At 42.2% G+C, this 26,590-nt stretch overlaps 3 protein-coding genes across 6 annotated transcripts; 2 read left to right on the top strand and 1 right to left on the bottom strand.

Moving 5' to 3' along the window:
* The first annotated feature begins 24 nt into the window (after nucleotides 1–24).
* Nucleotides 25–11,162, top strand: LOC119007467 (NACHT and WD repeat domain-containing protein 2). 2 transcript variants are annotated; one of them, XM_037077194.1, is made up of 10 exons: nucleotides 25–211; nucleotides 356–444; nucleotides 1,705–1,812; nucleotides 2,178–2,375; nucleotides 2,549–2,681; nucleotides 2,787–2,929; nucleotides 3,415–3,759; nucleotides 4,086–4,187; nucleotides 5,338–5,596; nucleotides 7,015–11,162. In XM_037077194.1, exons 1-10 carry the CDS (start codon nucleotides 139–141, stop codon nucleotides 10,131–10,133), a joined length of 4,569 nt encoding a protein of 1,522 aa, XP_036933089.1. In that variant the 5' UTR covers nucleotides 25–138; the 3' UTR covers nucleotides 10,134–11,162. The 2 variants fall into 2 exon arrangements, with proteins under 2 accessions (XP_036933089.1, XP_036933080.1); XM_037077185.1 differs by having other exon boundaries at nucleotides 4,855–5,596.
* Nucleotides 11,163–11,629: 467 nt separating this feature from the next.
* On the top strand, nucleotides 11,630–20,072 carry LOC119007477 (probable E3 ubiquitin-protein ligase HERC6). The gene is made up of 23 exons (XM_037077207.1): nucleotides 11,630–11,917; nucleotides 12,765–12,921; nucleotides 13,010–13,086; nucleotides 13,541–13,768; nucleotides 13,901–13,992; nucleotides 14,079–14,206; nucleotides 14,311–14,465; nucleotides 14,790–14,845; nucleotides 14,999–15,090; nucleotides 15,203–15,262; nucleotides 15,399–15,495; nucleotides 15,598–15,778; nucleotides 16,064–16,215; nucleotides 16,358–16,477; nucleotides 16,600–16,698; nucleotides 16,838–17,017; nucleotides 17,400–17,540; nucleotides 17,759–17,925; nucleotides 18,077–18,143; nucleotides 18,232–18,302; nucleotides 18,457–18,640; nucleotides 18,997–19,099; nucleotides 19,245–20,072. Exons 1-23 carry the CDS (start codon nucleotides 11,692–11,694, stop codon nucleotides 19,493–19,495), a joined length of 3,084 nt encoding a protein of 1,027 aa, XP_036933102.1. The 5' UTR covers nucleotides 11,630–11,691; the 3' UTR covers nucleotides 19,496–20,072.
* Nucleotides 20,073–20,882: 810 nt separating this feature from the next.
* Nucleotides 20,883–26,590, bottom strand: yif1b (Yip1 interacting factor homolog B (S. cerevisiae)). 3 transcript variants are annotated; one of them, XM_037086649.1, is made up of 8 exons: nucleotides 26,407–26,590; nucleotides 24,805–24,907; nucleotides 24,518–24,647; nucleotides 24,294–24,398; nucleotides 23,870–24,006; nucleotides 23,576–23,731; nucleotides 23,296–23,389; nucleotides 20,883–21,932 (listed from the first exon to the last, which is right to left on the bottom strand). In XM_037086649.1, exons 1-8 carry the CDS (start codon nucleotides 26,450–26,452, stop codon nucleotides 21,777–21,779), a joined length of 927 nt encoding a protein of 308 aa, XP_036942544.1. In that variant the 5' UTR covers nucleotides 26,453–26,590; the 3' UTR covers nucleotides 20,883–21,776. The 3 variants fall into 3 exon arrangements, with proteins under 3 accessions (XP_036942544.1, XP_036942551.1, XP_036942560.1); XM_037086656.1 differs by having other exon boundaries at nucleotides 26,416–26,589; XM_037086665.1 differs by lacking the exon at nucleotides 26,407–26,590 and adding an exon at nucleotides 25,882–26,068.

The following is a 26,590-nucleotide window of genomic DNA, read 5'->3' as shown; positions in this document are numbered from 1 at the left end:
GCCAGAATTTCCTGAGCGGAGCAGGAGGGAAGAGAGAAAAACAGCAGCGCAGAGGAGAAGCAGCAACTCTTTTACTTTTTATTTGGCTTGTTTAAACCAACAGATACTGATTTGTAATGTGATCCGTGAGGGAAACAAATGGACCGATCTCCTCTAAAGTCCACTCACAGCTCATCCTGTGTCAAACTCTATCTGTGCTCCAACCCAGACGGTAAGTAGATGATTCATTATGCCAAAGTCGAGCTGGATTTCCCTGAAAATCTTGAAAAAGCAAATGATTTATCCAGTTTTATGAGTTCTTTCTTGATGTTTTTATGAGTTATTTTGTGAAGTGAGGTGTTGGTGCTCTGTGCAGACAGCGTGGTGGAGCGCCGAGCTCTGAGAGAGAGCGTGTTCCCCAGACTGAGAGAGCACTGCAGGCGCACACTGGGACTGGATGTCACGGTGAGTGCATGTCACATATCAGTGATTATTGTCTCTGTGTTGTCAATGTTTGTTTGTCTGTTTGTTTGTTTGGTTTTTACCTCTTTTACCGTCCTTTCTGTTGTTTTAGCACCATAAACAAACCGGCTGAGGCAGGATGCTGCAACAGTAAAGCAACATTATGCATTCTGCTTTATGTTGCTTTAAAGCCGTCCACTGTAATGTCTTAACCACTCACACTATCAATATATCAATATCTTTTATAGTTACTAAAAGGAGATTCAGCCACTGTGACAAATGTTTGGTTTAAAATGAAGTCACAGTATTGTTCTTGTGTTTAATTGTTTTGTATGATGGATATTCATGATGTAATGGTAAAATGTGTATTTATTTAAATAGCAGCTTTCATACTAGACATGCAGCTGATAATAATAGTTATGAATATGATAAGGTTAGAACACATCTTCAAATGAAAGCTGACATAGAAATATTAAATTAAATGTTGATTGTATGGGCAACTAGCCGTGTGCATCTTCTGTTTATTAGTTAATCTGGTTGACTTTTCACCAGTAATTGAGAGTTTAGCCTCGTATTTTGAAAGAAAAACTCCAAAACCCACAGTAAACAAAGTTGATAGTTTTGATTGGCATTTTTAAAATTATTTCATAGATATTGCAAAAGTGTTGGTATTTTGAAAGCATTTGTTCTCGAAAATTCAGTAAAATCTTAAATTGGTACAGTCCTACAATGAACAATAAGAAATCAAACTGTTCCGAAAAGCTGCAGCCGACATTTTCTGTCAGTCTAGTGACTGACTGCAGGCATACAGTCAGACTCACACATCATCAAGAGTCTTTTGTGGAGCTTCCAGTTGTGTTTGTATGTGTGTGTGTGTGTGTGTGTGTGTGTGTGTGTGTGTGTGTGTGTGTGTGTCTGTCGGCGCGTCCTTTATTCTATCACGCTGTCCCCCCTGAGGCCATTGCTGTAAAAAGTGAGCTCAGTTCTACTCAACTTTGCCTAATTAAATCTGACAAATAAAGAGGAGGAGCAGCTGTGAGGCGAGTCGCTGCTGCGGTGTGTGAGTCTGTGTGGCAGCTCAGCCAGCGCATTGTGCCGTCTCTTTTCAGCAGCATGTGTAATTAGAAAAGAGGGAGGAATATCACATGTCAGCGAGCCAACTCCGGGGCCAATTGTTATTACACCTCGGCTGTGTGCTTTCCATGAGCTGATACTCAGTCATCTGTCCTCTAGATTGTTTTAATGTTGCGCGTGTGTGTGCAGGTGATCGACCCATTCGAGTCCAGTGATCCCAGTCGTTGGCCAGATGAGACCACCAGACAGCAGCTGATTAAAGAATGCAGAGAGAGCTCCGTGGGACCTTTTTTACTGGTAAATGAATCAGCAGGGTTCATTTAGATGTGAGTGTGTAGTGGCGCGGCGTGCTTCGGGCTCTGAAAACATTCAGTTTAATGACAGTTTGAGGAAAACAGAGCAACGCAGTGTTCAGATCGGCCTGTTAAATCAGTCCATGTTAAATCATTCCCTGAGATTTTCTAGTGTTATAAGTGCAGATTTACACATTTCATCAAAGGCACACACATATCACAGTCTTTTCTAGCTGCAGCGCATAATGCAAAAAAGACCAGTAAGTTTCTATATAAGTTAAATAAATCCATAAAAGCCAATAAAAGTGTGTACTTGCCAGTCATCTATGGTGCTGCTGTCCCTTCTGTGTCCATACGGTGGTGCTGCAGGCTCTGGTAGGTCATCAGTATGGCACAGCCAGTCTGCCTGCACAGGTGGAGGTGTCGGAGTACCAGCTTCTCTTGCAGGAAAGCCAGCAGGCGGGCGTGAGCACCCAGGAGCTGGAGAGGGTGTACCAGAGGGACGAGAACACCATCCCTCCCTCCTACTGCCTGAGGCCTGCACACACACATGCCTGCTCTCCTCAGGTGATCACACACAACCCTCAAACCTCTTTCACTGTCTCCGTTCAGATTTAATTATGATTGAGATTATATGGTGTGTGCTGTCATGGCTTAGACAGTAATAACATAAATAAACACCATAACTAAAAAGCTGTGGTGCCGTCCTCTAAATAAGTATTTATCAATCTTTGTTTTAGGTCAGTGAGGAAGAGGAGATGAAGATGAAGGCTAAAGAAGACGAGCTGAGGAAGGTGTTTCAGTCCACCGTGAGTCTGTGTGTCCACAGAGGTCTGATGACATCAGAGAGAGCCCAGAGCTACTACAGATCAGGTGAGACGTATGAACTGTGTGTCTGTGTTTGTGGGTTTTGGCTGAATGTTGAGGCGTGGCTACATTTTTGTATTGTTGTTGTTGTGCTGTGCCGCTTCTCTCCAGCCCTCGACGCAGATCTGCGATTTGCTCTGGACAACTGTCCCAGTGATGACATCATCGGACGCTGCCTGGTTTACGTCCACAAGGTTGTCAATGCAAACGGAGACAGAGAGGGCAGACAGATGAACCCGCAGCCACAGTCAGAGGTAATCTATCACCTTCTCATGAGTGTTGATTTGTTACTAAATTACTGACTGTTCCACCTTGTGTGTCTTTTGCACTCCTAATTTTTAGAACAATTTTGAAACTTCACCTTACTGTAGTAACATTTTAGGGTACTTTTTACAAGCTACATTCATATTTACTTAACTTTAGTTGAAATTATTTTGCATGTTTCATGCTGCATCAGAGCCAAATTAGCACATTTTTAAATTAAATAATTTTATCGGCAGTCAGATTTTAAAACAAACAAAACAAAACACTGATGAGTAGTAAAATGCTGAATATCAGATTCGATAATCGGTTATATACATAAAAAAAAGTATGATTTTACGTGTGCTAAAAACACATTTAATCATGTCTTATAAGTGATGGTTTTGCAGCATCATAGAAATAGCTTTATATAAAATGTGTCCCTCAGAAGCAGGTCATATCAAAAGTGCCCCATGTTTTTCATGTCCTGTAACTTCAGGCCACCACCTCTGACCTTAAGACAGTACCCACTGATGGACAGTTACTCTCAGAGCTCTGTGACAGCTTCCTCCCGGGTCTCATCACCTCATCCCAGCTTCTGGTCTACACCACCACCACAGAGTGTCGCCATGGTTACACGACAGCCAGGAGGTGGGGCTACACCGAGTCTCTGTGCCAGCAGGTGTACGCCGACCTTGTGGCGTTGACTGACAGCGTGGACGTCTCAGAATCCAGGGAAGACTCTCGGCTCGGTGACGCATTGGCCAGAGAGCAGGCTGAGCAGGAGGAGCTGCGTGACATCATGTCCCAATTTTATGATGTCATCCGTCCAGAAGAGGAGAAGGTCAGGATGATTTCTCTGGATGGACAAAAAGCAAATAAAAGTAGATGATGTCACTTCTGTTTTACCATCAATATGTGTAACTGATGAAGATTCAAAACAAAGTTTGATGTGGCAGTTTCTCATCAATAGATCAAAACATCCTGTACTCTCCAATTCAGTGGTTTTCTTCTTCTACTACTTTTAAAAATGCTATTACTTTATCAATTTAAAGTCACGTCACAGATATGTTCTGATCCATGATGCTGTTTCTTTGCCCCTCTGATGAAACTGAAGGTCAGTAATTTCAGGTCACCACCAGAGCTGACCTGTCATTTGATGTCCTGTAGATCAGAGCCTATGTGACGCAGAGGGAAGTACAGCGCCCACTAGTGGTGACAGGAGGACCATGCACAGGGAAAGCAGTGCTGCTGGCACACTGTGCTCAACAGGTATGTGGACTGAGGTGAAATATGAAATATAACTTGTCTGTTTTTACACAATATGTCAATAATAGTCTAATTTCAACTCAGTAGAACAGTAGAGTTAGAAATAAGCATTCAAAGCTAACAGAGACAAACATTCAAAAACATTGCAGCAAGACACTTAAAAAAAGATGAGCATGTAGTCATGTGATAAATTAATTTGTGTCTATTTTGATTATTAATGTAGTTTTAAGCAAAAGGCCCATAATTCAGTGGTCTGAATACAAGACATTTGACAGTCCAAGGAGTCTGGGGAAATCCAAATAACATCTTTTTTGTTTTTGTTTTAAAATGTTCTTATATTTTATAAACCAAACAATGAATCCATTAAACAGGTAAGTAATTGTCAGATACATTTTGATCATATAATAACTGATAGCTGCAGCTCGACTTAATTACTTAAAGCGATTTGGCAAAAGTTTAGAGAGTCTTTAGAGTTCTTTAAAGTTAAAGAGAAGCATTTCAAGAGAAGAGAAAGCAAGATAAACAATCCACTTGACTTTAATCAAAGATATCGAGCTGGATGAATGAAGCATTTAAAAACAAGACTAGTCAACCAACAGATAAATAGAAAGAACAAGCCCAAGGGTCTGTTCTTCATAGTCTTTAGAACATCTCTCATCTCTCTCCACAGATAAAGTCTTGGCTACCAGACTGTGATCCTGTGGTGATCACTTATTTTTGCAACCTGACCGCCAACCCTCACCCAGAACATCTGCTGTCGAGCCTGTGTTATCAAATAGCTGGCAAATATCAGGGCATCGCTTCCTATGAGCAGAATCCCAACGACCAGGACGGTCCTGGCTGTGTTAGTAAGCTGAGAGACAGCAGCTCCAAATGTGAACCCACCACCAGCAAACCTGTTTCTGACTTTCACTTCAGTACCAACCCATGCCCGCATCCTACTGGCATCATAAAACCTGACCTATCTGAAGTTAAAGAACATCTCTCATTCCTCTTCTTTCTCATGCCTTCTCCCACACATCCTCTAGTTCTTATCCTCGATGGTCTCGATCACATTGAAAGGAGCTTTGGGCCTCAAATCATCAGCAGCCTCCCTTCAAATCTTCCACCAAATGTCAAAGTCATCCTTGCAGTCTCCTCTAAACGTACACAGATCCTGCAAGCCATTGACTCGCAATGCAGTCCTGCAAACTCTGGATCAGAGGGCGGTGAGGAGGAGTCAGGTCATGTGTGCGTGCCGCTGGGGTCGGCAGACAGGAAGCATTGTGGGCAGATGTTGGAGTCACTGCTGAGCAGCTCAGGCAGGAGGGTGACATCAGGACAGCAGGCGCTGGTGAACCAGGCACTGACGTCTTGTTGCCTGCCGCTCTACGCTCGACTCCTGCACCTGCACACCTCGCTCTGGCACTCTGGTACGACTGATACAGTTTGATTCATAAAGGACAAGTCTGGTGGTATTTTTTTTTTATCCTTTTTTTAATTCAACAAATACCATGAAAAGACCAAAATCAATGATGCATTATTGCATGTATCAACTCTTTCTGACCTCCCTGCCCTTTATGTGGGGAAGAGGTTCACGCCAGGTCTTGATAATGCTCAGAGCTTGGTACACAGTAACAAATGTTCGTATATAATGTGCGCGCTGAGATAAACACTTTTAGACATTGAAGCTGTTTTACTCTCAGATCTTTTGCATACATTCATCTCTCCTACCAATCCTAGTAGTAACAAAAACACCTGGAAGGGGTTATAAAAGAGATCCTCTCATCTTTGTCTACAAGTGCCCATAACGAGGTTACGCCTGGGTGTTTAATATCTCCTCCTTCTTTCAGAGCTTTCCAAATAATGTGTGTGGGAATGAAAAGATAAAAGCTTTCCATGGGGAGGAGGACTCTTTGATTTAATGGTCTCTGCTTACCAAAAGTCAGACTGACCTGCACACAGACAAAAGGAAAGTGGCAAAGACCATCCTTCAACAGAGATATAATAAGTAAATATGTGAATTATATGAGTAGCAAATACATAATTTCCACCACACCAATGATGCAAATCTTTAAAAATGGGTCACAATTGTTCATTAAATATCTGGGTATTTTTCACCAATTGCTACTCATATCATTGAACACACTGTTATTGTTGGAAACTATTTTAGTTACAGATATTGTGTGCCAAGGGAGTTGCTAGATTAGTTTCAAGTTTTTCACTTTTTCACTTTTTTCACTTGCATGAAAAATGAGATGACATTTACATTAACTACATAAGACATTTTCAAACACTTTGCATTTTTTTAGGAGAACTGAGAAAAAGAAGAATTAAACTTCTAAGACGGCATGTTGCAAACCCTGTTCCATAATGCAGTCTCGCTGCCTTTAGCATTTTCTGAGACAAATGTAAAATCTCAACACAGTATGAGATGTACAATAAAGTAGCGAGAGATTTAAGAGTAAAGACTTGAAATGAAGAGAGAAAGCTAGCTGCCCTGTACTTGAACGCCTCATCTACAGGAAAAACAAATCAAATCAGCGGTGCAAAAACAAGTTCAAGAGGAGACTTAAATATTGAACCCTTATAAAAGATGGCTACTGAACCACTGCTTCAGTGAGTATATATAACGTGTCTGTGTATTTACAGCATGCGTTTTGTGTTGGACTAGGTCTAAGTAAACTAAATGCTACATGCTCATCAGAAGACTTTGGTTTGGGTACACAAGCATTAGTTGTTAGATGTGTTGTTGGTTTTGGTCTTTTCCTGTGACTCTGTTCACCATACTAAAAAGTTTACACTACATTTTCTCTCTTCCTTCTGTCCATTTTTCTCCTTTCATCATCAGATTCAGATGTGACTGAGTCGTCTCTCCCCGATGGCGTCCACTCTTCCACCTCCGCACTGCTGGATCAGCTCGAGCAGAAACATGGCGCCCCTATAGTCGCCCGCGCCGTCTCCTTCCTCACCCTGTCCAAGACTGGGCTCACCGAGGCCGAACTGGCTGACCTGCTGTCCATTGATGATGAGGTGCTGTCGAAGTACATTCAACCAAGTGAATGCCCTTCCGGCAGTATGCGGGTCCCGCAAATTGATGTAGAGAGACTTCTGTTGGATCTGAGGAGGTTTCTCATTAAGAGGACCGTTGCAGGGTTGCATGTTTTGTCCTGGGCAAGCAGACATTTCAAGCTGGTCGTGCTTAAGAAGTATTTAGGTCCTCCCGAGGCGAGGAGGGAGATCCATTCGGAGATGGCTGACTATTTCAGCGGCCGATGGGCTTGCGGACGTGCTAAACCACTTTTTGTAAACCAGAATTCCTCACCAAACGTGCACACCGCCCAAATGAATATTAACATCAATAGGCAGCCTCCCAGCCAGCCGTTTATCTTCTACTCCCCTTCTGAAGAGTTCGGCCGAGTGAACTTGAGAATGGTCTTAGAATTGCCGCACCACTTGCAGGAAAGTAACAAAAAGTTTGAGCGAAAGCTTTTGATGTCTTTGGGGTTTCACCTGGCTATGGTTCGAGCTGGACTCCTGGGAGATCTGGTAGCCATGTTGGAAGGTGACGAGGGGTCATCCCACTGCCCGGAAACAGCTGTCATATCAAGCATATTGAAGTCTTGCGCTTGCTCACTGCAGAGCTCACCTCTGCTGCTGCCCACACTTATGGAGACGAGCCTCCTTCCTTATCTGGAGGCATTTCCCGCACTCGAGAGTTTCGTCAGACAGATCAGAGAGGAGAGGGAGGAAAGAGGAAGCGGATTAGGCGTAGCGCTTTGCCCTGCTCCTTCCTCCGTTCCCTCTGTTGAGTGTTTAAAGCCTGATGCCAAAACCAGGGAAGCTTCTGTTGCACAAGTAGCTCAGACAGAGTGTGGGATTGTCGCAGAGATCATGGATGATGGAACGGCATGGTTTTGGAAGGGCTCAGGGTGCAACATACTCAAACTGTCACTGAGCTGTGAGCAGAGGGAGCTGAAGTTTGCAGGAGTGAAGAGTAGCGGTCAATTTGTGCTGCTTTCTACACAATGCAACAAGCTTTTCCTGTGGGACGTGACAGGCCCAGAGGAGTTTCAGCAGCTTGAGTCTGGACCAGAGTCAAGCCAAGAAACGCCGAACAGAATGGAAGGGTTCGTTGCGTGTCAGGACAAGTTGTTTATGTGGTGGAAAGATCAGAGTTTTGTGAGTCTTTTTGATGTCTATACTGACACCATGACTCATTTCCAGTGCCAGAGCTGTGTGACCAGTTTGGTTTGCTCCTCTGATGGCTTTCACATGTACTGTGGCCACGAGGAAGGCACAGTGTCTGTATTTGACACGAACACCGGCCGTCTCCTCAGCACCTGTTCAAACACAAATCACAATGCAGTTGCACTGATGATCCTCTCTGAAGATAAGAGGGAGCTGGCATGTGTTGACAGGATGGGAGATGTGATCCTCTGGGATACGAAAACACAACCACCCAGGCTTGTCAAAGAAACCTTTACAGGAGATAAATCTAACAACATCGTCAATACAGATCACTCAGACGAAATCAGCGCTTTATTGGTGTGTCATTCTCACCAGGTTACCCTGTGGGACACATGTGACTGGGAGCTGTGGGACCAGTTCGTAGCTCCTCAGGGGAGGGCCTTCTCTCAAGCTGTGCTCTCCCAGGATGGCCACTTTTTCCTTGCTTTGTTAGATCCTCTAGTCTTGGTGTGGAGGATCAGCACAGGGGAGTGTGTCCTCTCCTTACAGACAAACAGTCAGCCGCGTACGCTCCTCAAAACGGCCTCAAGTGTCATTTGCGTCGCTTGTGACGGCTGCCTCACAGTGTGGGCCTCTGAGGCGATAGGCGCTGCAGGCGCAGCTCAGAAAATGCGCTGTGGAGTGAAAGAAGTGGTAGTCGAACAAACAGGGGAGTGGTTCTACACCACTGATGGGTCAGAGACAGTGTGGAAATGGGGTTTAGAAACAGGACTTCCACATGCAGGCTTCCTACATGATGGTCCTGTGGAAAAACTGCGCCTTTCTCCTGATAACGTCCACTTTGTGACACTGTCATCAGGGGATATTTATGTTTGGCAGGCAGAGTCTGGTCAGAACATCTTACGCATGAGTGGCAGCAGAGCAACAGACATCCTGATCACCCCTAACAGTAACTGTGGGGTGAGTGTTTCTGAACGACAGTTGTCCAGGGTTTGGAAGCTGGCAAAAGGGAGCATTGTGTGTAGCATACACCTGTACCTATCTGATGCCCAGGTGTCTCCTGAAAGCACCTTCCTTATTGGCCTCCGCCGTGGAGACTTGTTAGCTGCCAGTCTGTGGTCGGGCTCGATCAGCAAGCGTTTCTCCTGCGTGGCAAGCTCGGAGCATGTCGTCGCTTTCCACACTCTTTCAGAGCACCCGGAGTTTGTGGTGTTGATGGCCGCCTCAGGGGCAGTGTACACCTGGAAGGTGGCAGAAGAAACGGTGTGCAGGCACTTTTTGCTGCCTTATTCTTTTAACTGTCAGCCACAAGTCTTTCAGATGTCCTCTAATGGGAGCTTCGCGTTGCTCTCCACTGAAGATGAAGACATCAGACTCTTGGACTTATCTCAGGTCAGGCTGTGCTCATTCAAGGCTGAAGCTCCTGTCACAAAAGCTTGTTTGGATAAAAGTGGATGCTACGCCGCCTACGTATCCCACTTCAACACCCCGGAGAAAAGCTGCGTGCATATGAGGCCAGTCCTCACAGTTGTACGACTCGCAGATGGGGAAAGAATAGGAAGCGTGTGGCTGTGTAAGGATCCGTTGACTCTAGTTGTGTGTGAGCAGCATGTGTTTGTGGGCTTTGAGGACGGGTCTGTAGGTGTTTACTCCATTTTAGATGATGGGAAGGAGGTCAGGCCAAGGGAGCGTTTGAATGGTCAGTTGAAACAATGCCCTTTTGACAAAGCACCATACAGCTGGTTACCGTTACAAACCGCCAATATCATATGGCCTTAAGATTATTGTACACTGTCATTGGACTGTCAGACTGTTTTTGTAATGCTAATGCTGAATGCTAACCAAGTAAAATTTGTAGGTACTGTACTTTACTGAATCATTCCCACATTTCGGCTACTTTATCCTTCCACTCTACTTACTACTTTGGAGGCAAATATTAAACTTTTACTTCACTACATTTATTTGATATCCTTATTTATTAGTTACTTTGCAGATTGCATGCTGTAGCGCATTTTTAAATTAATTTATTCTATTCTCACTTGGATAAAAGAAAAACACAGATTCTGATAACCAGCAAAATTCTGAATACAAGGTCAAATAATCAATTGAGCAGCAATTGGTCAACCCAAGGTAAACAGTACATACATGTAAATATTTGTGTAATTTCCTTTACATCTATTTTTTGACACTTGAATGTGCAATATGAAATAATTTTTATATGCTGCTGCAGTTTGTTGGCAGTTTGAATTCGAGCAGGTCAGTCATTATGTATTGCACCTTTAAGTATATTTACTGACAGCAAGTTTGTTTAATATCAGAGATCTTTATTCAAGTACTACTCGCATCTATGACTTTAAATTCTATCAAAGTAATAATTAACAGTATCTTTGCTTTTACTCAAGTGTGACTTTTGGGTACTTTTTATAGGACTTTATGAGATAATAAATGTGATTAATTTGTAGTACGTTTATACAGCCTATTGGATGTATATATTAACAATTATCAATAAACAAACTGCATGTGTCTATTTGTTCTAAACTGCTGTGGAACACCTGATAGATGTCTCTAAAGAGATAACACCTTTTTCTAAGGAAGTGCAGCACATGTTGTTTCAGTTTCAACTTTTCTGAAAACCATGATGATGATGATGATGGTCTTGATGATGCTGCACCTCTGAAACAGTTTCATTTCTGTGTTAATGCAAGTGTTGTGTAAACAAAACCACAGCTGATCAGTTTGTGCCACGTCTACTACATGTACAGAGGTCAACTTGACTAATGTATTTGAAATAAAATAATTTGGCCTTAACTCCTTGTCTGTCTTTTTTTGTATTAAAACTCTCACCTGCATACATCACATTTTTTGTTCGTCAACATTACTGATTATTATTGACCATTTATTAACCAATCATATGATCTTATATTGTTTTTTTGGTCAGATCAACCTCAATATAAAAATGTCAAACCTATTCTTATTAGTTTATTTTTAAATACCCAGAGACTTGATATGACATATCTCATGCTGCCTTCATAATTACCTGGAATGCTCGTAAATTACAGCACTTCAGTCCCACACGCTATTGATTGTGCATTACTGTATGCTGTTGGTCGAAAATATAGGACAAAATGTATGAATCGAAAACGTAATTAACACATCAGACATCTTAACTTATACAAAATACCGAATACAATACGTTGCACACCCTAAGAATGAGTGGTTCTAATGCGTGTTCCTGAGAGTGATATCAATACTTCCGACAACACTTAAATGCAGCATCACAGCACACCTCTCGGACAGAGGACTTCGCCGCATCAGTCCCAGGACAGGTGGAGGAGACATGCACGCACAGCAGCTGTACTGTTGGGGAGACAGCTCCAGTGGACAGTTCGGTCCACAGTCGGCCCTCAGCCCGGTGTCCTGGTCCGTCCCCGGGGTCATCACCGACATCTGCTGCGGGGACCAGCACACTTTATTCCGCACCAATGATGGAGGCGTTCTATCCTGCGGACACAACTCATACGGACAACTCGGCCGAAAGAGATGTAAAGATGGACGGACACTAGGTAGGAGAAAACAATAATAATGTTTCAGGAAAAGTGTCGACATACAAATAAAATGTCCACGTATAGTAACTTTTTGAAGTATGTATGCCGTTAAAATACTAAGTAAGTAAATAAGTTGCGTATTTATTTTTAACGTTAGGTGTCTTTTTTACCCCATGACCGTTAAATGTAGCTTTAAGCTTGGCTATCTGACTTTATTTGGTTCCTCTTCATCATGAACCCACTTCATCTTTATTTTGTTGGGCTGACCAGCTACTGAGTTGTTTGTTGGTTTACTGTATCTGTCGAGAGCCATAAAACAGCCGCAGTAAACATTCTGCAGGTTGTTTAATTAAGGCGAGCTTCAGTTTCGTTTCCTTCTTGAAGCTCCAGAAAAAGAAAGTTAACAACTGCGCTCCAATATGCGACGAGTTCAAGTGCAGTGGAGAGTGTGGGACATTCAAGAGACGTTTGCTCTGATGTGCGAAGTTTACTTTGATGACCTACAAAATACAGGTGGACATTAAACCGAGTGAACAGGCTCACACCGTTATAATTGGCGGTCAGTTAATTAAGTAAAGTGCAAATGTTGCATTCAAGATGTTACTCAAGATAAAACACTAAATAAATAAAAGTAGAAGACAAGTACCTCAACATACAGCATTTCAGTAAAGGTAAAGTTGTTTTTCACTGCTTAGTAAGTAAGAAGTTAACATTGACACCAATTTTCTATGCCATGCTTAGGTTTGCATTAAGGTTAAATCTGAATAGTATTGTATTGAAGTTAGTTGTTGAATAGACATCTGTCATTTACATTTATCATCACTGTGTGTGTTTCTATTTGTGATCCTCTGTCATCCTGTCTTAGCCCGCGTGGAGGGTCTGGGTGATGTGGTGTCAATGGCGTGTGGTCAGAACCACAGTCTGGCTGTTTGTGCATCTGGACATGTGTTCTCCTGGGGGGCCGAAGAGGATGGACAGCTCGGCCTAGCAGCACATCTACTGTGCAAATGTCACAAACCAAGGCAAGATCTCAGTCTGTAGAATATTGGACTATACAAACTTATCACCGAAAATCAGCTTTTAAAATTTGTTTTTGACCTGTTGTCGCAGACGGGTGCCCATACCAATACCAGTAGCAGTGATTCAAGTTGCATGTGGAAACTCCCACTCCTTGGCACTGACTAAAGGTACGACAATGGACACACACAACATACCGGTATATATTCAACTCTCATCTGTGATCCTGTTTGCATTAAGTTGTGTGTGAGTATTTTCTTAGGATAAGTATGAAATAAAAACAAAATACTTGCAGCACAGGTTCCCTAGTGGCTACAAACAGGGTACAAACTTCCTATTAATACCACCAGTGTTATATTGTATGTGAATTTAAAAAAAAAAATAAGAATAGCTAATTATTACACCAATATGCTTCAGTAATTACCTCTGTAGCTTAAATATAGTTCATGATGGTGTATGTATTGTGAGTCATCAGTGAGCTCAGCTTTTATTGTTAAGATTTGAAGAGCGTAAAAAATACAGTTAAATATTAACACAACATGTTTTTCCCTCATCTACCGATAGCGCCTCAAAACTTTGTGTTTATTTATTTGTTTCCTAATCTTCGTGATTTTCTACTTTCAGGAGGAGATGTCTACTCCTGGGGTTTGAACAGTCATGGTCAGCTGGGCCAGGGGAAGGAGATGTCACTGCAGTACACACCTTATCTGGTGTGCGCTCTGACCGGCGTAGCGGTGACCCAGATTTCAGCCGGAGCGACCCACTCTCTGTTCCTCACACTCGCGGGCCTGGTGTACTGCTGTGGGGCCAACAAATCTGGCCAGCTGGGGGTCAACAGGGTGGATGAGAAGGGTGTGAATGTTTGACTTTAGCGGAAGATCATCGAACAAGAAACAATCCTGATTACATATTTCATGAAATCGGAACTCGTTCTATCCATAATCATTCTTTTTTAATTTTTTCATTTCTTGTCATCTTTAACAGGCCGGTTCAACATCTGTGTGGTACCCGCCCTCAGACCTCTGGGTGTCTCCTTCATAAGCTGTGGAGAGGCTCACTCTGCTGTGTTAACAAAGGTTCATACTTCACTAATTCGTTCAGCTTTACATTTATTTGTTGGGTTGAATTACAGTGTGTGACAAAATTATGCTGGGATTTCTAGGATGGCAAGGTTTTTACTTTTGGAGAAGGACGCTACGGTCAGCTCGGTCACAGCTCCTCTGCTGATGAACTGAAACCCAGACTGGTCGAAGGTCTGGACGGACCCGCATCGCAGATTTCATGTGGCAGGTAAAAGCTTGGAGGCTGAAACTGAGATGTGACATAAATTCATTAAATACTTCAACATGCTATTAAGTTTCTCATCTAACTCACAACTGTCTCTTGTCTCCCAGACGACACACTCTGGTGCTGGGCTCGTCTGGGCAGCTGTGGGCTTTCGGAAATGGGGCCAAAGGTCAGATTGGGACGGGACGAACAGAGGACAGTCTGACACCCACGCTGGTACCAATTCCATGGACAACTGACAGCGCAGCAGAAATACCCAAAGGTGTGTAATGATGGGCAGTGTGGTGTTCAGTAGATTTAACTGAGGCGCACTGGGTTGATCTGACCTCAGTATCTTTACATTTCCCTTCTCCAATTCACATTTACTCCATGAGAGTTTTTTGTCGATCATGGTGACATGGCTGCCAGAGACTATTAGAAATTTCGGGTTAACGCTCGTCCTTATTCTTAGACAGTTCCCCAGACAGGTTTAATGGCTAGCAGTAACACATACACTTCAATTAATGTTTAAGTGTACTGACTTCAAATCTTGTGGTGTGAGAAGAACATATAGAGAATTGAAGTTATCTTTCATTTGTTTAAGCAGACCTGAAGATATCAGCTGGATGGAATACAAACTTCACTTACACTTCACCACTACAGGTAATGTAATAAACGTGTATTTTATAGTTTACCCATATTTAATTTACAAACATTGTTCAGATGAATTTGAACAATAAATGACTATTTTTTGTCACGTTCATTAATTTGTAAACTTTAACTTAATATCTCAAATCTGTCTTTCCTTTATTAAAGGACTTAGATCGAGGACAGATAACTGGGCGGCTGGATGAGACAAAACTGCAAAGATGGCTGACAATGAGACACGGCAGCACCGAGGCTAAGAGGTCCCTCTTTTCTCCTTAAGTATTATGGCTGTACAATAATTATGCATGTCTGTCTCAAAATGCAGGAAGTACTACAGTGTTTGTGAGACTACCTGTTTATGTCTTTCAACAGAGAAATATCTTCGATGTTTTTGACAAGTTCAAGTCTTGTTGCAAGTTTCACGAAGGCTAAGTGGGTGTCTTTTTGAAAGATATTGTTGGTAATGTTGAGATTATGAGTATGAGCTTTAGAATGAAGAGATCATTTAAATGTAATTTACCCATATTCGTACTGAGACTTTGTTTTGTTACTTCGCTTTTGGTAACAGTGGGCGTCCACCAGCAGCAGGCGCCTTGACTGTGGACCTTGAGGCAGCGAGCCGAGCTTTCGACCAGCTGCTGGCTGTACCGTGGATCAAACAAGCAGTTGAGAACATAAATGGAACCATTTTTATACATCACCGAGATCGTTTGTTCTTTTGAGACTGAATGATGCAAACTTATAAACTGTATCTCTTCATCGTGCAGATCAACCTTAAAGCCCTGTTTGATATGCTTGTGGCTTCAACACCTTCCCTCAAATCACCAGAGATCATCCTGATTCTGCTGACGTGTCCCCTCCTCCAAGAAGACTCTCATGTCATGAACGACGTGCTGGGGTTGGCTATCGTTATCACGGATATGAATGAGAGAAATCGCACAACACTAAGTAAATAACTACAGCAAGCCTCAATTAATTTGTCCACAGTGATGTCACAGTTTAGAGGGGATAGCTTACTGTACAGTGTTGATATTATATTTTCTTTACTGTGCTAAATAGCTCTCACAGAACCCATTCAACCCATTCTAGAACTTATTTTATTTATTTATTCGTCTATAATGTAAAACTATACACTGCTCTTGATAACTTTGAAAAATGTGCGGTACTCTCTTGATATATATATCATGTAGGTGTTACAGTATGATTACACTGTGTGTGTTCTTTGCTCTGCAGAGGACTGGTGGTCTTCCCTGACACCCTCCATGCTAAAGAAGCACATCCTGGTATTCAAAAATGCCCTCGCCTTCATGCTGAAAAATGGCCTGTTGGTAACTCACAACCCGGGAGTCAGATACCTGCTGGAAGTCCTCAAGCTGCTCTACAAAGTCAGTGCTGTTTGTTTTTATTGTAGTCATCAGTGGGTTTAGTGCCAGATCTTTTTTACTTCAGAGTTAACAATGAATAACTTGACACCCACGCTAACTAATGTTTTTATGTAATATATATGTTTGTTTGTTTTTCCAACAGGCAAATAAGGCTGGAAAGTCCTACAAAGTCCCACTAAGCACCTTTTATGTTGAGGAAATCAGTGATAGTGTAGAGGCAGCCTTAGACGTCGGTAACTGGAAGGACTATTCTAAAGTAGAGGTAAAAACATACAGTACTATATTTCAGAGGCACCGTCTGTTATCTCCTGGATATGTTTAATTTTCTGTCGGAGTGTTAACTGAAAGTAATTCTTGGTAAATCACTGATCATTTTCCTTTAAGGATGACGAGAACACGCCCGCCATTTTCTGCCGCTACCCATTCCTGTTCACTCTTGTCCGCAAAGTGGAGGTCTTTAACGTCTTCTCGTTCATTATGAAGGTATATTATGTATATAATAGATTGTTTTACTGAATGTCTACATTTAAGATACTTCATGATGTGGTAGCAGTGTTACCAGTATCTTATCTTCTGTATGATCATATTAGACTTTCTTTTCATCTGGGTTTTGTCATTACAGACAGCACAACATTTTGTGCACAAATGGGCTTTAATGTTGCCTGAAGCACTGTTGAAAGACACCGTAGGCGCTCCCCCAGCCCCGGTCTTCCAGCTAACTCTGAGACGAACTCACCTGGTCGAGGACACCTTCAGACAGCTCGCTGCAGCCGACCACTGCGCCTTCAAACGGGAGCTTTTGGTAAACAAGTCTGCTTTAGTGCACGGAAGCGACATTTGGTAGCTTCTATCTTTGTATTACTTCATTTCATAGATATTGAAGGAATATCCAGCAATTTAGCTTCCATACAGTTTGGGACTCACAAGACATTGGTAGTACTGAGGCCAAAAATTTGAATTGGATGTAGTCCCGGGTATGGGTTGAACTTCAACAACATTTGATCCTACACCTCCCATAATGCAACAAGTCTGGAGAATGTTTGAACTACAGTTGTGGAAGTGACCCTTTGTTACAAATGAAAAATGGATGTCGTTGAAGCTGAAGCTGAAGCTGACTGTAAATAAGTTTTTGTTCCTTGACACTTCACTGAGGTATTTGAAATGTATTATTTTGTCCTTACTAGGTGCAGTTTGTGGACGACAGGAAGGTGATGAATGTCAACCAAAGGGACCTCTTCCTGCATGTGTTTGATGAGCTGATAGCTCCCGAGTCTGACATGTTCATGTGGAACGAGAGCCAGACTCTGGCGTGGTTCCCTCCCAAGGTAAGACAGCTTAATTAACAAGGTCATCATTTATTAAATTCTTGCATACTCTTATCAGTTTTTTTGGGGAAAAAAACTTGTTGTCCAATGCCCCATTTTACAGTTTATAGTCCAAGTTAAAGCAAAACATAATGTAGCTTATTGTTGAGCTTATTGTTACGTGGCTACATGGATAGTTGATGGATGAATTGTACTTAAATCCTGATCATGATCAACAGCCGAAAGTGGAGGAGAAGACGTACTTCCTGTTTGGCATTCTGTGCGGCCTGGCTCTCTACAACCAAAACATCATCCACATGCCCTTCCCGCTGGCTTTCTTCAAGAAGCTGCTCAGAGTCAAACCCTCAATGGAGGACATGAGGGAGTTTGAGCCTGTTGTCGCTGAGTAAGTGTGGAACAACTCAGAGCTCCTTATCTTACCTACACCTCTTCTCCTGTCACTGGTAGTTTTAATTTGAAGCTCTCTATAGGTGACATGTGCAGGTCAGTCATAGTTACATCAACACGATCATTTTGTATTTATTCACTGTCTGCAGGTCTTGGCGGTGCATGCTGGAGGACTACACTCCTGATGTAGTGGAAAGCCTGGAGTCGACATTCACCGTAGGTTTACTAAATTACAGTTAGAATGACTCGACTGTATGTCCCACAGGTGTGTAAATTCGATGACTGTAATTATTCTTCATTTCAGGTGTCCTGGGGTGGTGAGATAGTTGAGCTGGATCCGAAGGAACCTGGAAAACCTTTGACAGGGTCGAACAGGTGTGTTTAAAGCTCCGATCAGGCAATCTGATTGGTTCTTAGCTGTGGTGTAATGACCGTAAATCAACCATAACTGGTAAAGACATGTGAGACAAAGGTGAGGAAAGCTACTTGAATGATATTGAATTATTTTTTTTTCTTTGTTATTTCGTAGGAAAGAGTTCGTAGCCGCCTTTGTCGACTATGCTTTCAACAAGTCGGTGGAGGGGGTGTTCAGTGAGTTCAAGAGAGGGTTCCTCAAAGTGTGTGACATCGACGTGGTGGACTTCTTCCAGCCGGAGGAGCTGCAGGCAGTGATGGTGGGCCAAGAAAACTACGACTGGGAGGTGTTCAAGCAGGTCTGCTAAAATGCATGTTTTGACTTTTACAAGTAGAACAGTAAGAAATTAAGATATTCTAAGCTGATTCCAGACAGTAAGTAGAATATGCACAGAGCAGATCGAAGCTTACATGAAGAGCACAAAGCATCTGGTCAGTTTTTAAAAAATAAAACCCCCCATTCAGTCTCAAGACACATTAACAATAAACACACTTAAAACTGACAAACAAAGAAACTATTTAACTACGTAGACCACTCAACATTTAGTAGAAGCACAAAAAATCAAGGATCAGTTACAAAATAAACACAAGCAAGTCAACAATATCAGACTGGCGCAATTTTACTTATGTGTTTGTTTTTTATTTTTCCAAACAGAACACAGTGTATGAAGGAGGCTATCATGCTGACCATCCGAACATCGTGACCTTCTGGGAGGTGTTTGACAAACTGCCAGCGGAGGAAAAGAAAAAGTTCCTCTGTAAGTGTTCCACATATCAAGTTTGACTGCAGTCTATTAGTTTCAGATTTCATGAAGAATTGAGAGAACGATTGAGATGTTTTCCTCTGTATTCTCCAAAGTTCTCTTTAATTTAGCATGATCTCGCATTTGCTTGTGTTGCCAGTGTTTCTCACAGGCTGCGACCGGGTGCCCTTCCTGGGTATGGACAGCATCAAGATGAGAGTTGCTCCCTTGCCCGACTACACTGATCGCCACCTGCCGGAATCCCTCACCTGTCATTTCCTGTTACTGCTGCCCATCTACCAGAGATACCCGGTGGATAGGTTGATGGAGACCAGACTTCTTCAGGCTATTAATCACAACAGAGGCTTTTGGAAGGAAGACACTGAGGGCAAGAAAAAAAAATCCAGTTAGTTTTGGTCTGATTAATCTCTATGATTTTTTTTTTCTTCTTAATGTAGACATTTTAAAGGTCTGAAGTAGGCTCTAACATGGGATTCGTAGTATTATTGATTTATAATGGGACTTAGTAGATGTAGATCAGTCATTTTATCTTACTTGTTGAGGCTATTTGCACGTTTGATGATGTTGTTCACAACTTTCTGTTGTCAAATCTTAGCTTGAAGAAGCAGCACAGTCACAAAGAGTCAGTTAACCAATGGTTCCAAATATATGTCAGCTTTGGCAAGGCACAGAGACATGCACAGGTAGGAGAGATAGGCGTGTCATACAGGGCCAAGGTGTATAAAAGTGTCTAGATCATGGAGACAACATTAGGCCAGAACTTCCAAAGATTTCTCCACTTCAGGTGTCAGGCCACTGCCATTGCTTCACTTTGTCACTTTATATCCTGCCACTCGTAGCATCAAGTATTCTTTCTGTTCATTTATACACGCTCCAATCATAAGAAAAATATGTTTATGACTTTTAAGAGTGAAAAGTTTGTAATGTGTGTCTTAATAACCTAATAAATAAATGACTTTGCATGTGATACTGGCCATTAGTTCATCATTGTGGAGGGAAGACATTTAATATGTTGGGCCCCTTTTTTTGTTATTTTTGGTAAATCACATTTTAACTGTCAAAGCACAATCTCTTGGGACCCCCAAAGGGTCTGACTATTTTCTGTTAATTAGTTAGCTAAAAAACTGAAAGGAAGAAGAGGATAAAGGATAAAAAGGTTTTGAATTTTAGGTTGTTCCCCTCCGCATTTTACTGTAATACAAATAGAGCTCCAATAATCACAGTGATACAGCAATTCACATCTCAGAAGACCAATTACAAGCAATCTTTGCGCACATAAAACACAATCCAGCAGCTCCATCAGTCAGACTTTATTTATTAGTCGTCATATTTCAATGGCTTTATTTGTTAAGTTGTATGTCTTCAGCCTGCTTTGACAGTCAGGCTGCGAACCATTCATGACTAATCATGAACACAAATGTGTTTTACTGCCTGCTGCATAGAATTAGTAATTCTAAATTAGATGCTGCAACATCAGGATCAGTACTGAAATGAGAACTATGTCTGAACATTTGGGGAAAAAAAACTTTATTGGCACCTCAGTTGACTAAATTTCATCTGAGGAAAATGCAAAAAATCCTGAATTTTTAAGTTTCCTGAATTGAATGGTTTGAGTTAGCATTGTCTACATTAAAAAAGCAGAGACAGCTTGTTTCCTAGTGACATTAGATGATTTACACTTCAGCACATGAAAGCACAATTACGCATATTTCTGGCATTAAAACTATTTCAAGTATCTCGAGGAGACTAGAATGACGCTGACAGAACAGACCACCTCATCTCTTCCCTTTCTTTCTTTATTCCATCTGACTTTCAATATGAAAAAGCAGTAAATAATTTACTCGGTTTTTAAAAAGGATATCAAAGTTGACTCAACATTTCATGGTGAGGTCTACGCCTTTACGTGGCTTACACAGTTTTCTATTCAAGAGTCATCAGGCAGCAAAGCTCGGACATGTATCAAAGCACATAGAAAAAGATTCAACAGATAAAATGCAGGTGACCCTAACCGCTTAGATAAACCCTGGTGTCCAGATTTAGTGGCGACGGAACTTTTCCCATCTGTGAAACAAACATTAATCGAACACATAGAGCCACGTGACCACTTTTAAACCTGAATTTGAGCTTTTTTTTCTTGTTTTCCACAAATGGACGGTTAGTGTGCTTTATGTCTGTCGGCTCAGAAAAAAAAAAAAAAAAATCACGTTTTAGATATTGAAGCAACATCTGCAATAATACTTTTGACATACAAAAACATACAAACTTAAATATTCCTAAAAAATATCATTACTAACAATTACACTGTATAGAAAAACAACTTAAAGCCACTTGCTCTTGCTACAAATTTTTGAAGACGTGACATAAAAAAGACGAACAAAAAAAAAAGGCAACACTAATGACGCGGGGCTGTGCTGTGAGACGCCTCACGTCTTCTCTTCATCGTCTTGTAGCGTTTGTTCTGCTGCTCACATCGGTGGAGCGAGTCTTGTGAATGTGCAGGTCTTTAAGTCTGGGAAGCGATGGGCTGTCATCCAGACAGCTGTGGCCCTTCTGCGTTTCCTCAAAGTCCAGCTTCTTCAATGTGTGTGTGTGTGTGTGTTTTCTTGAGGGTTTGTCGTGGTCGAGATGGCATTCAGTTCATCTTCTAGTTGATGAGTGTGTGTTCCAGGTTTTATCTGATGAGATGGTAGGTGAGCCAGTACATGAAGATGGGCTGCGCTGCTGCTATAGACATGGTGAGGTACATCCTCAGCTGGTTCCTGGTTCCTCTCACCAGCCTCCCCTCTGCAGCCGCCTCAGACAGCAGCTTCAGGCGCAGAGTGCGGATCTAAGGAGAGATTAAGATCGGCCGTTACAACAAACTTTTTAGCTTTTTAGAGTAAAATTCAAGCACTTTCATGGCACATTAGCACAGACTCTCAAAGCCATTATCATCACATCTAAGTTGTTTCTATAAATGCAACAGCTAAAAATGAACACTCACTTTGTTTACTTTACCACGTGTTCCTCTTAACTTTGTATGTTTTGATAATGTTTATTTGATGCTAGTGCTAACTTAAACAGCCACAGCCACAGACAAACATCTCCAGTTGCTCCATTTCAAATAACAAACATTTTTGGTTTTTATCAGTGACTGTGTCCATGAAACTCCAGATTGCAAAACTCTACAACATTTCAGAGAGTATATTTCAATTGAAGATCTGACATTGCAAGCAAGTTTATATACAACAATAAATTTAGATTTTGGTGACACTGTTAGAAATGTGTCAATTACATCCAACTTTTGCTTTAGCGCTGAAAGAATGTTAATACAAGGTTAATGGTGGTGCTGAAATGGACTGCATTAGACTGACGTGTTAATACCATTTTTTTCTTCTTTATGTATGTATACAGGATGGGCAAAAAATTAGAACCACCACCAAAAAAAACAACCTTTGACTATGACCTCAGTAGTATGTATAAAATTCGATGTACACATTTCCTATACTGTCACCAAAAAATTAACATTATAAACAATATAGAATGTAAGATAGAACAGTCATATTGTATTCTATTAGAATATACAGTTCTAAGAAAATACCCATTCAGTGTATTTGTGTGCGATGAGCGAGAATGGGGGCCCAGGGTGTCTGAGTCGGGTAAAATAATATGAAGAAATGTCGAGTTCTCAAAAGATGCAGCAGTTCTATATGTGTGTGTGTGTGTGTGTGTATGTACCTTTGTGTAGATAGAGAGAATGTTTTTATTTACAGTTGCTGTTTGCATGAAGTTTGGGAGGTGAGGGTAAAACTGAAGGTAAGATGTCGAGGATATGTGCAGTAGACATCTGATATAGTATTTAGCAGGTTTTGCTGGCAAACAGCAGGATTTTTGATTCTGGCTCCCAGAGCTGAGGCTGAGCGGGCCTGTGTGGACACTGTGGGGACTGGGTAATGTGTCTGAAAGGATTCATTTGCTGGTTTAGCTAAGGTGTGTGTTATTTACCAACTAGCTGCCATTCCTCTCAGGGATTCCATGGGTTATCTTAAAAGCCATTACTTTAAAAGATTAAATATCGTTTCCCAGCAAGTGGTAGTAAAAGTACCATACCTGTCCGTCTGAATGTTTGTGTGATTTTTAACCCTGGTTGACCAAGCATCTTCAAGAACGATTGTTAAAACTGTCAACAGTTAGTAGATGCTGCTACTCACCATAAAGACAAAGATGGCAACACAGCACCACAGTAGAGAGAGATAATAAGCCGGCCTCCCAAACATCAGGCCCGCTACCACCCCGATGATCATCCTAAAGACACAGAGAGAAGAGAGAAACACACAGTGTTGCAGGTGAGGCAGAACATCCACAGAGCCATAAATGTAAATGAAATTCAAAAAGTAGAAACAACGTTCAAGTGAAGATAAGTTACTAGACAAAAAAGAGCGAATGGTCGAGCAAAATAAAGACATAAGCATTGGAAGATGTTGTACTCACCCAACATATTTGTAGCCAGAGAAAGCCAGCAGGTCGATGGTCGTGAGGTCGGTATTGACTGTCACAAGGTAGAGCGACAGCAGGACGGCCAGGACCTCCATGATCAGCCACACCAACGCCGAGCTGGCCTGAACTCCCAGCAGCTCTGGAGAAAACCTGACATGACAATGACAATTTCCCAGTTCCAGCCGTTAATGATCGCTTCCTACAGCAGCAAATAAATGATCATAAGGCAGCAGATTTTTGTCTTTTCCAAACAGGTTACACGCTAATAAAGCACAGGTGCGTCTTTACTTGTTCTGAGTGCCGAGGGCCAGTCCAGCCACCAGGACATATGTGATGAAGCCCATGGCAGGAATGTAGAGATCGGGAGCATTCACATCGAAGCGTGGAGCCACAGGAGTGTCCTGCTGGTAGCTCACCTCCCAGTTCTACGACACACATACACACAAGCACAAAATTACAACCGAACTAAACCTTCTCAACTCCGGTCTGAACTCATGGAGTATTTAACAGGTAACGTGAATTTGCCACACTTGACAAGGGCATCTCAAAGTTCCACTGAAACATCTAATATATGTGGAAATATTCAAGAAATATGAAGTACATGGCCTAACAGAGAACTACAACTGGTCTTTTGTTTCAACATAGAGTAGATGTTGAAAACCTCAGAGACCCACTGAAAAAAAAAAAACCCTATATATCACAGCAGTCTTACCTCGTGCATGTAAGGAAAAACGAGAAGGCCCAGCTTCTTCCCCACGTACACCGTGTCCACTGCAAAGTAATATTTCAGCTTAGAGATTGGGATGAACCTGTCCAGCTGAAAGCAAACACACATACATACACACACAAAGTATTATTTGAACGAGTATTTCATCTTTTAATATGGGGCAATCTGTCAAGCAGAATCAAAGAAGAAACATTTTAGGGAATTCTTACATTCTTGTCCACCATCTCTCGTCCTTGGGATGCCAGTGAGCTGCCATATGCCATGGCCAGGTTGGACATGGGGTCTGACAGGATGGACTGGGCAGGAAATCCTGCTGCTTGAGGCACAGCCTGCTGGTTGCTGCCGGCATGACACAAGAAAAAGTATTAAGAACGAGGAGGATATATCGGCTAGAGAAATACACACATATAATCAAATCAATAGCGACAAGATGATACAAAAGAATAAAAAGATGAATTAAGGGGCTGTTAATTAGGATGGTTATGTTTCCTCCCACCTGTAGCCTGCCTGTGCCCCAGCTGCAGCCCCACTTGTATCCTCAAACAGCTGGCTGTCCCCTGGACCATCCACTGATGTGTTCCTTAGACGCATGTTGGGCTCTGGATGAAGAGAGAGAGGTGAGAGACAGACATATGTCAGACAAAGGAGTCGATCTGAACGTCTCAAATCAATTCCAATGTCAGGGCGTGCAAGAACGTTATAAGATCAGTAAAGCAGGCGCATGCAAGGCAGCCGAAATGACAGGAAATCAGATGAACCGACGTGCATCGGTTTGTATGAAGAGTTCTTGTTTCTGTTTTAAGCTAACCAAGCCTTTGCTGCGCTCATTTTCTGTAGTCTCACAGCATAACTACATGCACCCTGTAAGGTGTCCAACTGCTGGATCGCTGTTTGTTAATGATGACTATAGGAGTGTAAAACATCACCAGGGACAGCTGAACTTGGTGGACTACAGTGGTTGACATCTGTTGCAGACAGTTGATTTCGCTCTTCTGAAGGGTCTATGACGTCAAAGTGAACTGCTTAAGAGCCTGAAGCATCATGTGCCCTCATAGTGCACTTAAAAATGAATATAGGAAAGTAAAGTCTCTGCCGTGCAGGAGAAAGAGCTCTTTGACTCCATCTCCTGAAGGGGAGTAATAACACCATCACGGACTAATCACAAGGGCAGGTTACGTCACTTTATAAGAGCAACAATCAGGTCCAGTTTGGACCGCCCTCCCTCCTCCTCTCCCATAACAAATAAAGGATATGACCTGCAGTATCTTAGGTCCACACACAGACTTAACAACAATCAAGACACTTTAAACCTAACACACAGTCTGTGCAGCCTTATGACTACTATCTTTAAAAAAACAACAACATGGTGTGCCTTGGCTATGGTGGTCATCAGTCATCTTAATTGTGGAAAACTATTTATATTTTAAGCGTTAAATAAGAGTATTCTGAGGCATACTTTAATCCTCGGAAATCAGATTTGCTGATGAGCAAGTGTCTGCTTAAAAATACTTGATTCATAGAAGCTGAGGTAACTTTAAAATCACCTTTCCTGGAAAACAGTCCCATTACTGACCTCATCAGGCGTCCCTGCTTATAGATCTGGGTCAAAATAACACGTCTGTCCCAAAGTCTAACCCAGACTGAAGCGTGGGAAGAGAAACTTCAACATCAGCTAACGTCAACATAACAAGGGAAAACACTGAAAAGCTAAACCAGCGTCACATAACAACACAGGTCGTCTAAATACGTCTGTAAACACAGAAATAGCCCGCAGTCGTTGCACAGAAACCGTTAGCCAGCCCGGCTTGTGTAACGTTACTTAGCTCGTTAGCACTGCTAGCGCCTATTAATAGCTTTAGCAACTAACTGGGATTTATTTAGCCAAAACTATCCTCCACAATGACTCGTTAGATGTCAGTGGCAAAATTGAACGCTCCGGTGTGTGTATGTGTTTTTTCACAAGTTGCTTAGCTAGTTGTTAGCCTCGACATCACCATGTAGGTCCGTTAAACGTCAGATCCCAGAAAGCTAGCAGGTACATTCTGTACACATGCAGCCGCGGAGAATAAAGGCTGATTTAACCGATGAATTCACGTACGTAACTTACGCTGTCTGAACCCACTCTGAGTTGCAGTGTAATCCATTTGGGCTGGGTCGGTGGTCGCTGCAGCCGTTAGTAATCTCTGCTGAGGTGCAGTTGGCAGGCTACGAGCTTGGGCAGCAGCAGCGAGCTACACGGCAAAGTTGGAGTCATTCATAAAATTAAACCGGAAGTACTGCGT

The sequence above is a fragment of the Acanthopagrus latus genome, chromosome 2 (genome assembly GCF_904848185.1).
Source record: "Acanthopagrus latus isolate v.2019 chromosome 2, fAcaLat1.1, whole genome shotgun sequence".
Lineage (NCBI taxonomy): Eukaryota > Metazoa > Chordata > Actinopteri > Spariformes > Sparidae > Acanthopagrus > Acanthopagrus latus.
This window is presented reverse-complemented; position numbering and strand designations above follow the sequence as displayed.

Coding starts and splice junctions, on each gene's coding strand:
- yif1b (XM_037086649.1), bottom strand. CDS start 26,452: ATGGATTACACTGCAACTCAGAGTGGGTTCAGACAGCGTAAGTTAC. Junction 23,390..23,575: donor TCTGGCTACAAATATGTTGG/GTGAGTACAACA, acceptor CTGTGTCTTTAG/GATGATCATCGGGGTGGTAG. Junction 21,933..23,295: donor TTGCCATCTTTGTCTTTATG/GTGAGTAGCAGC, acceptor ATCTCTCCTTAG/ATCCGCACTCTGCGCCTGAA.
- LOC119007467 (XM_037077185.1), top strand. CDS start 139: ATGGACCGATCTCCTCTAAAGTCCACTCACAGCTCATCCTGTGTCAAA. Junction 445..1,704: donor CACTGGGACTGGATGTCACG/GTGAGTGCATGT, acceptor GTGTGTGTGCAG/GTGATCGACCCATTCGAGTC. Junction 3,760..4,085: donor TCCGTCCAGAAGAGGAGAAG/GTCAGGATGATT, acceptor GATGTCCTGTAG/ATCAGAGCCTATGTGACGCA.
- LOC119007477 (XM_037077207.1), top strand. CDS start 11,692: ATGCACGCACAGCAGCTGTACTGTTGGGGAGACAGCTCCAGTGGACAG. Junction 14,846..14,998: donor CTTACACTTCACCACTACAG/GTAATGTAATAA, acceptor CCTTTATTAAAG/GACTTAGATCGAGGACAGAT. Junction 15,091..15,202: donor GGCAGCACCGAGGCTAAGAG/GTCCCTCTTTTC, acceptor GTCTTTCAACAG/AGAAATATCTTCGATGTTTT.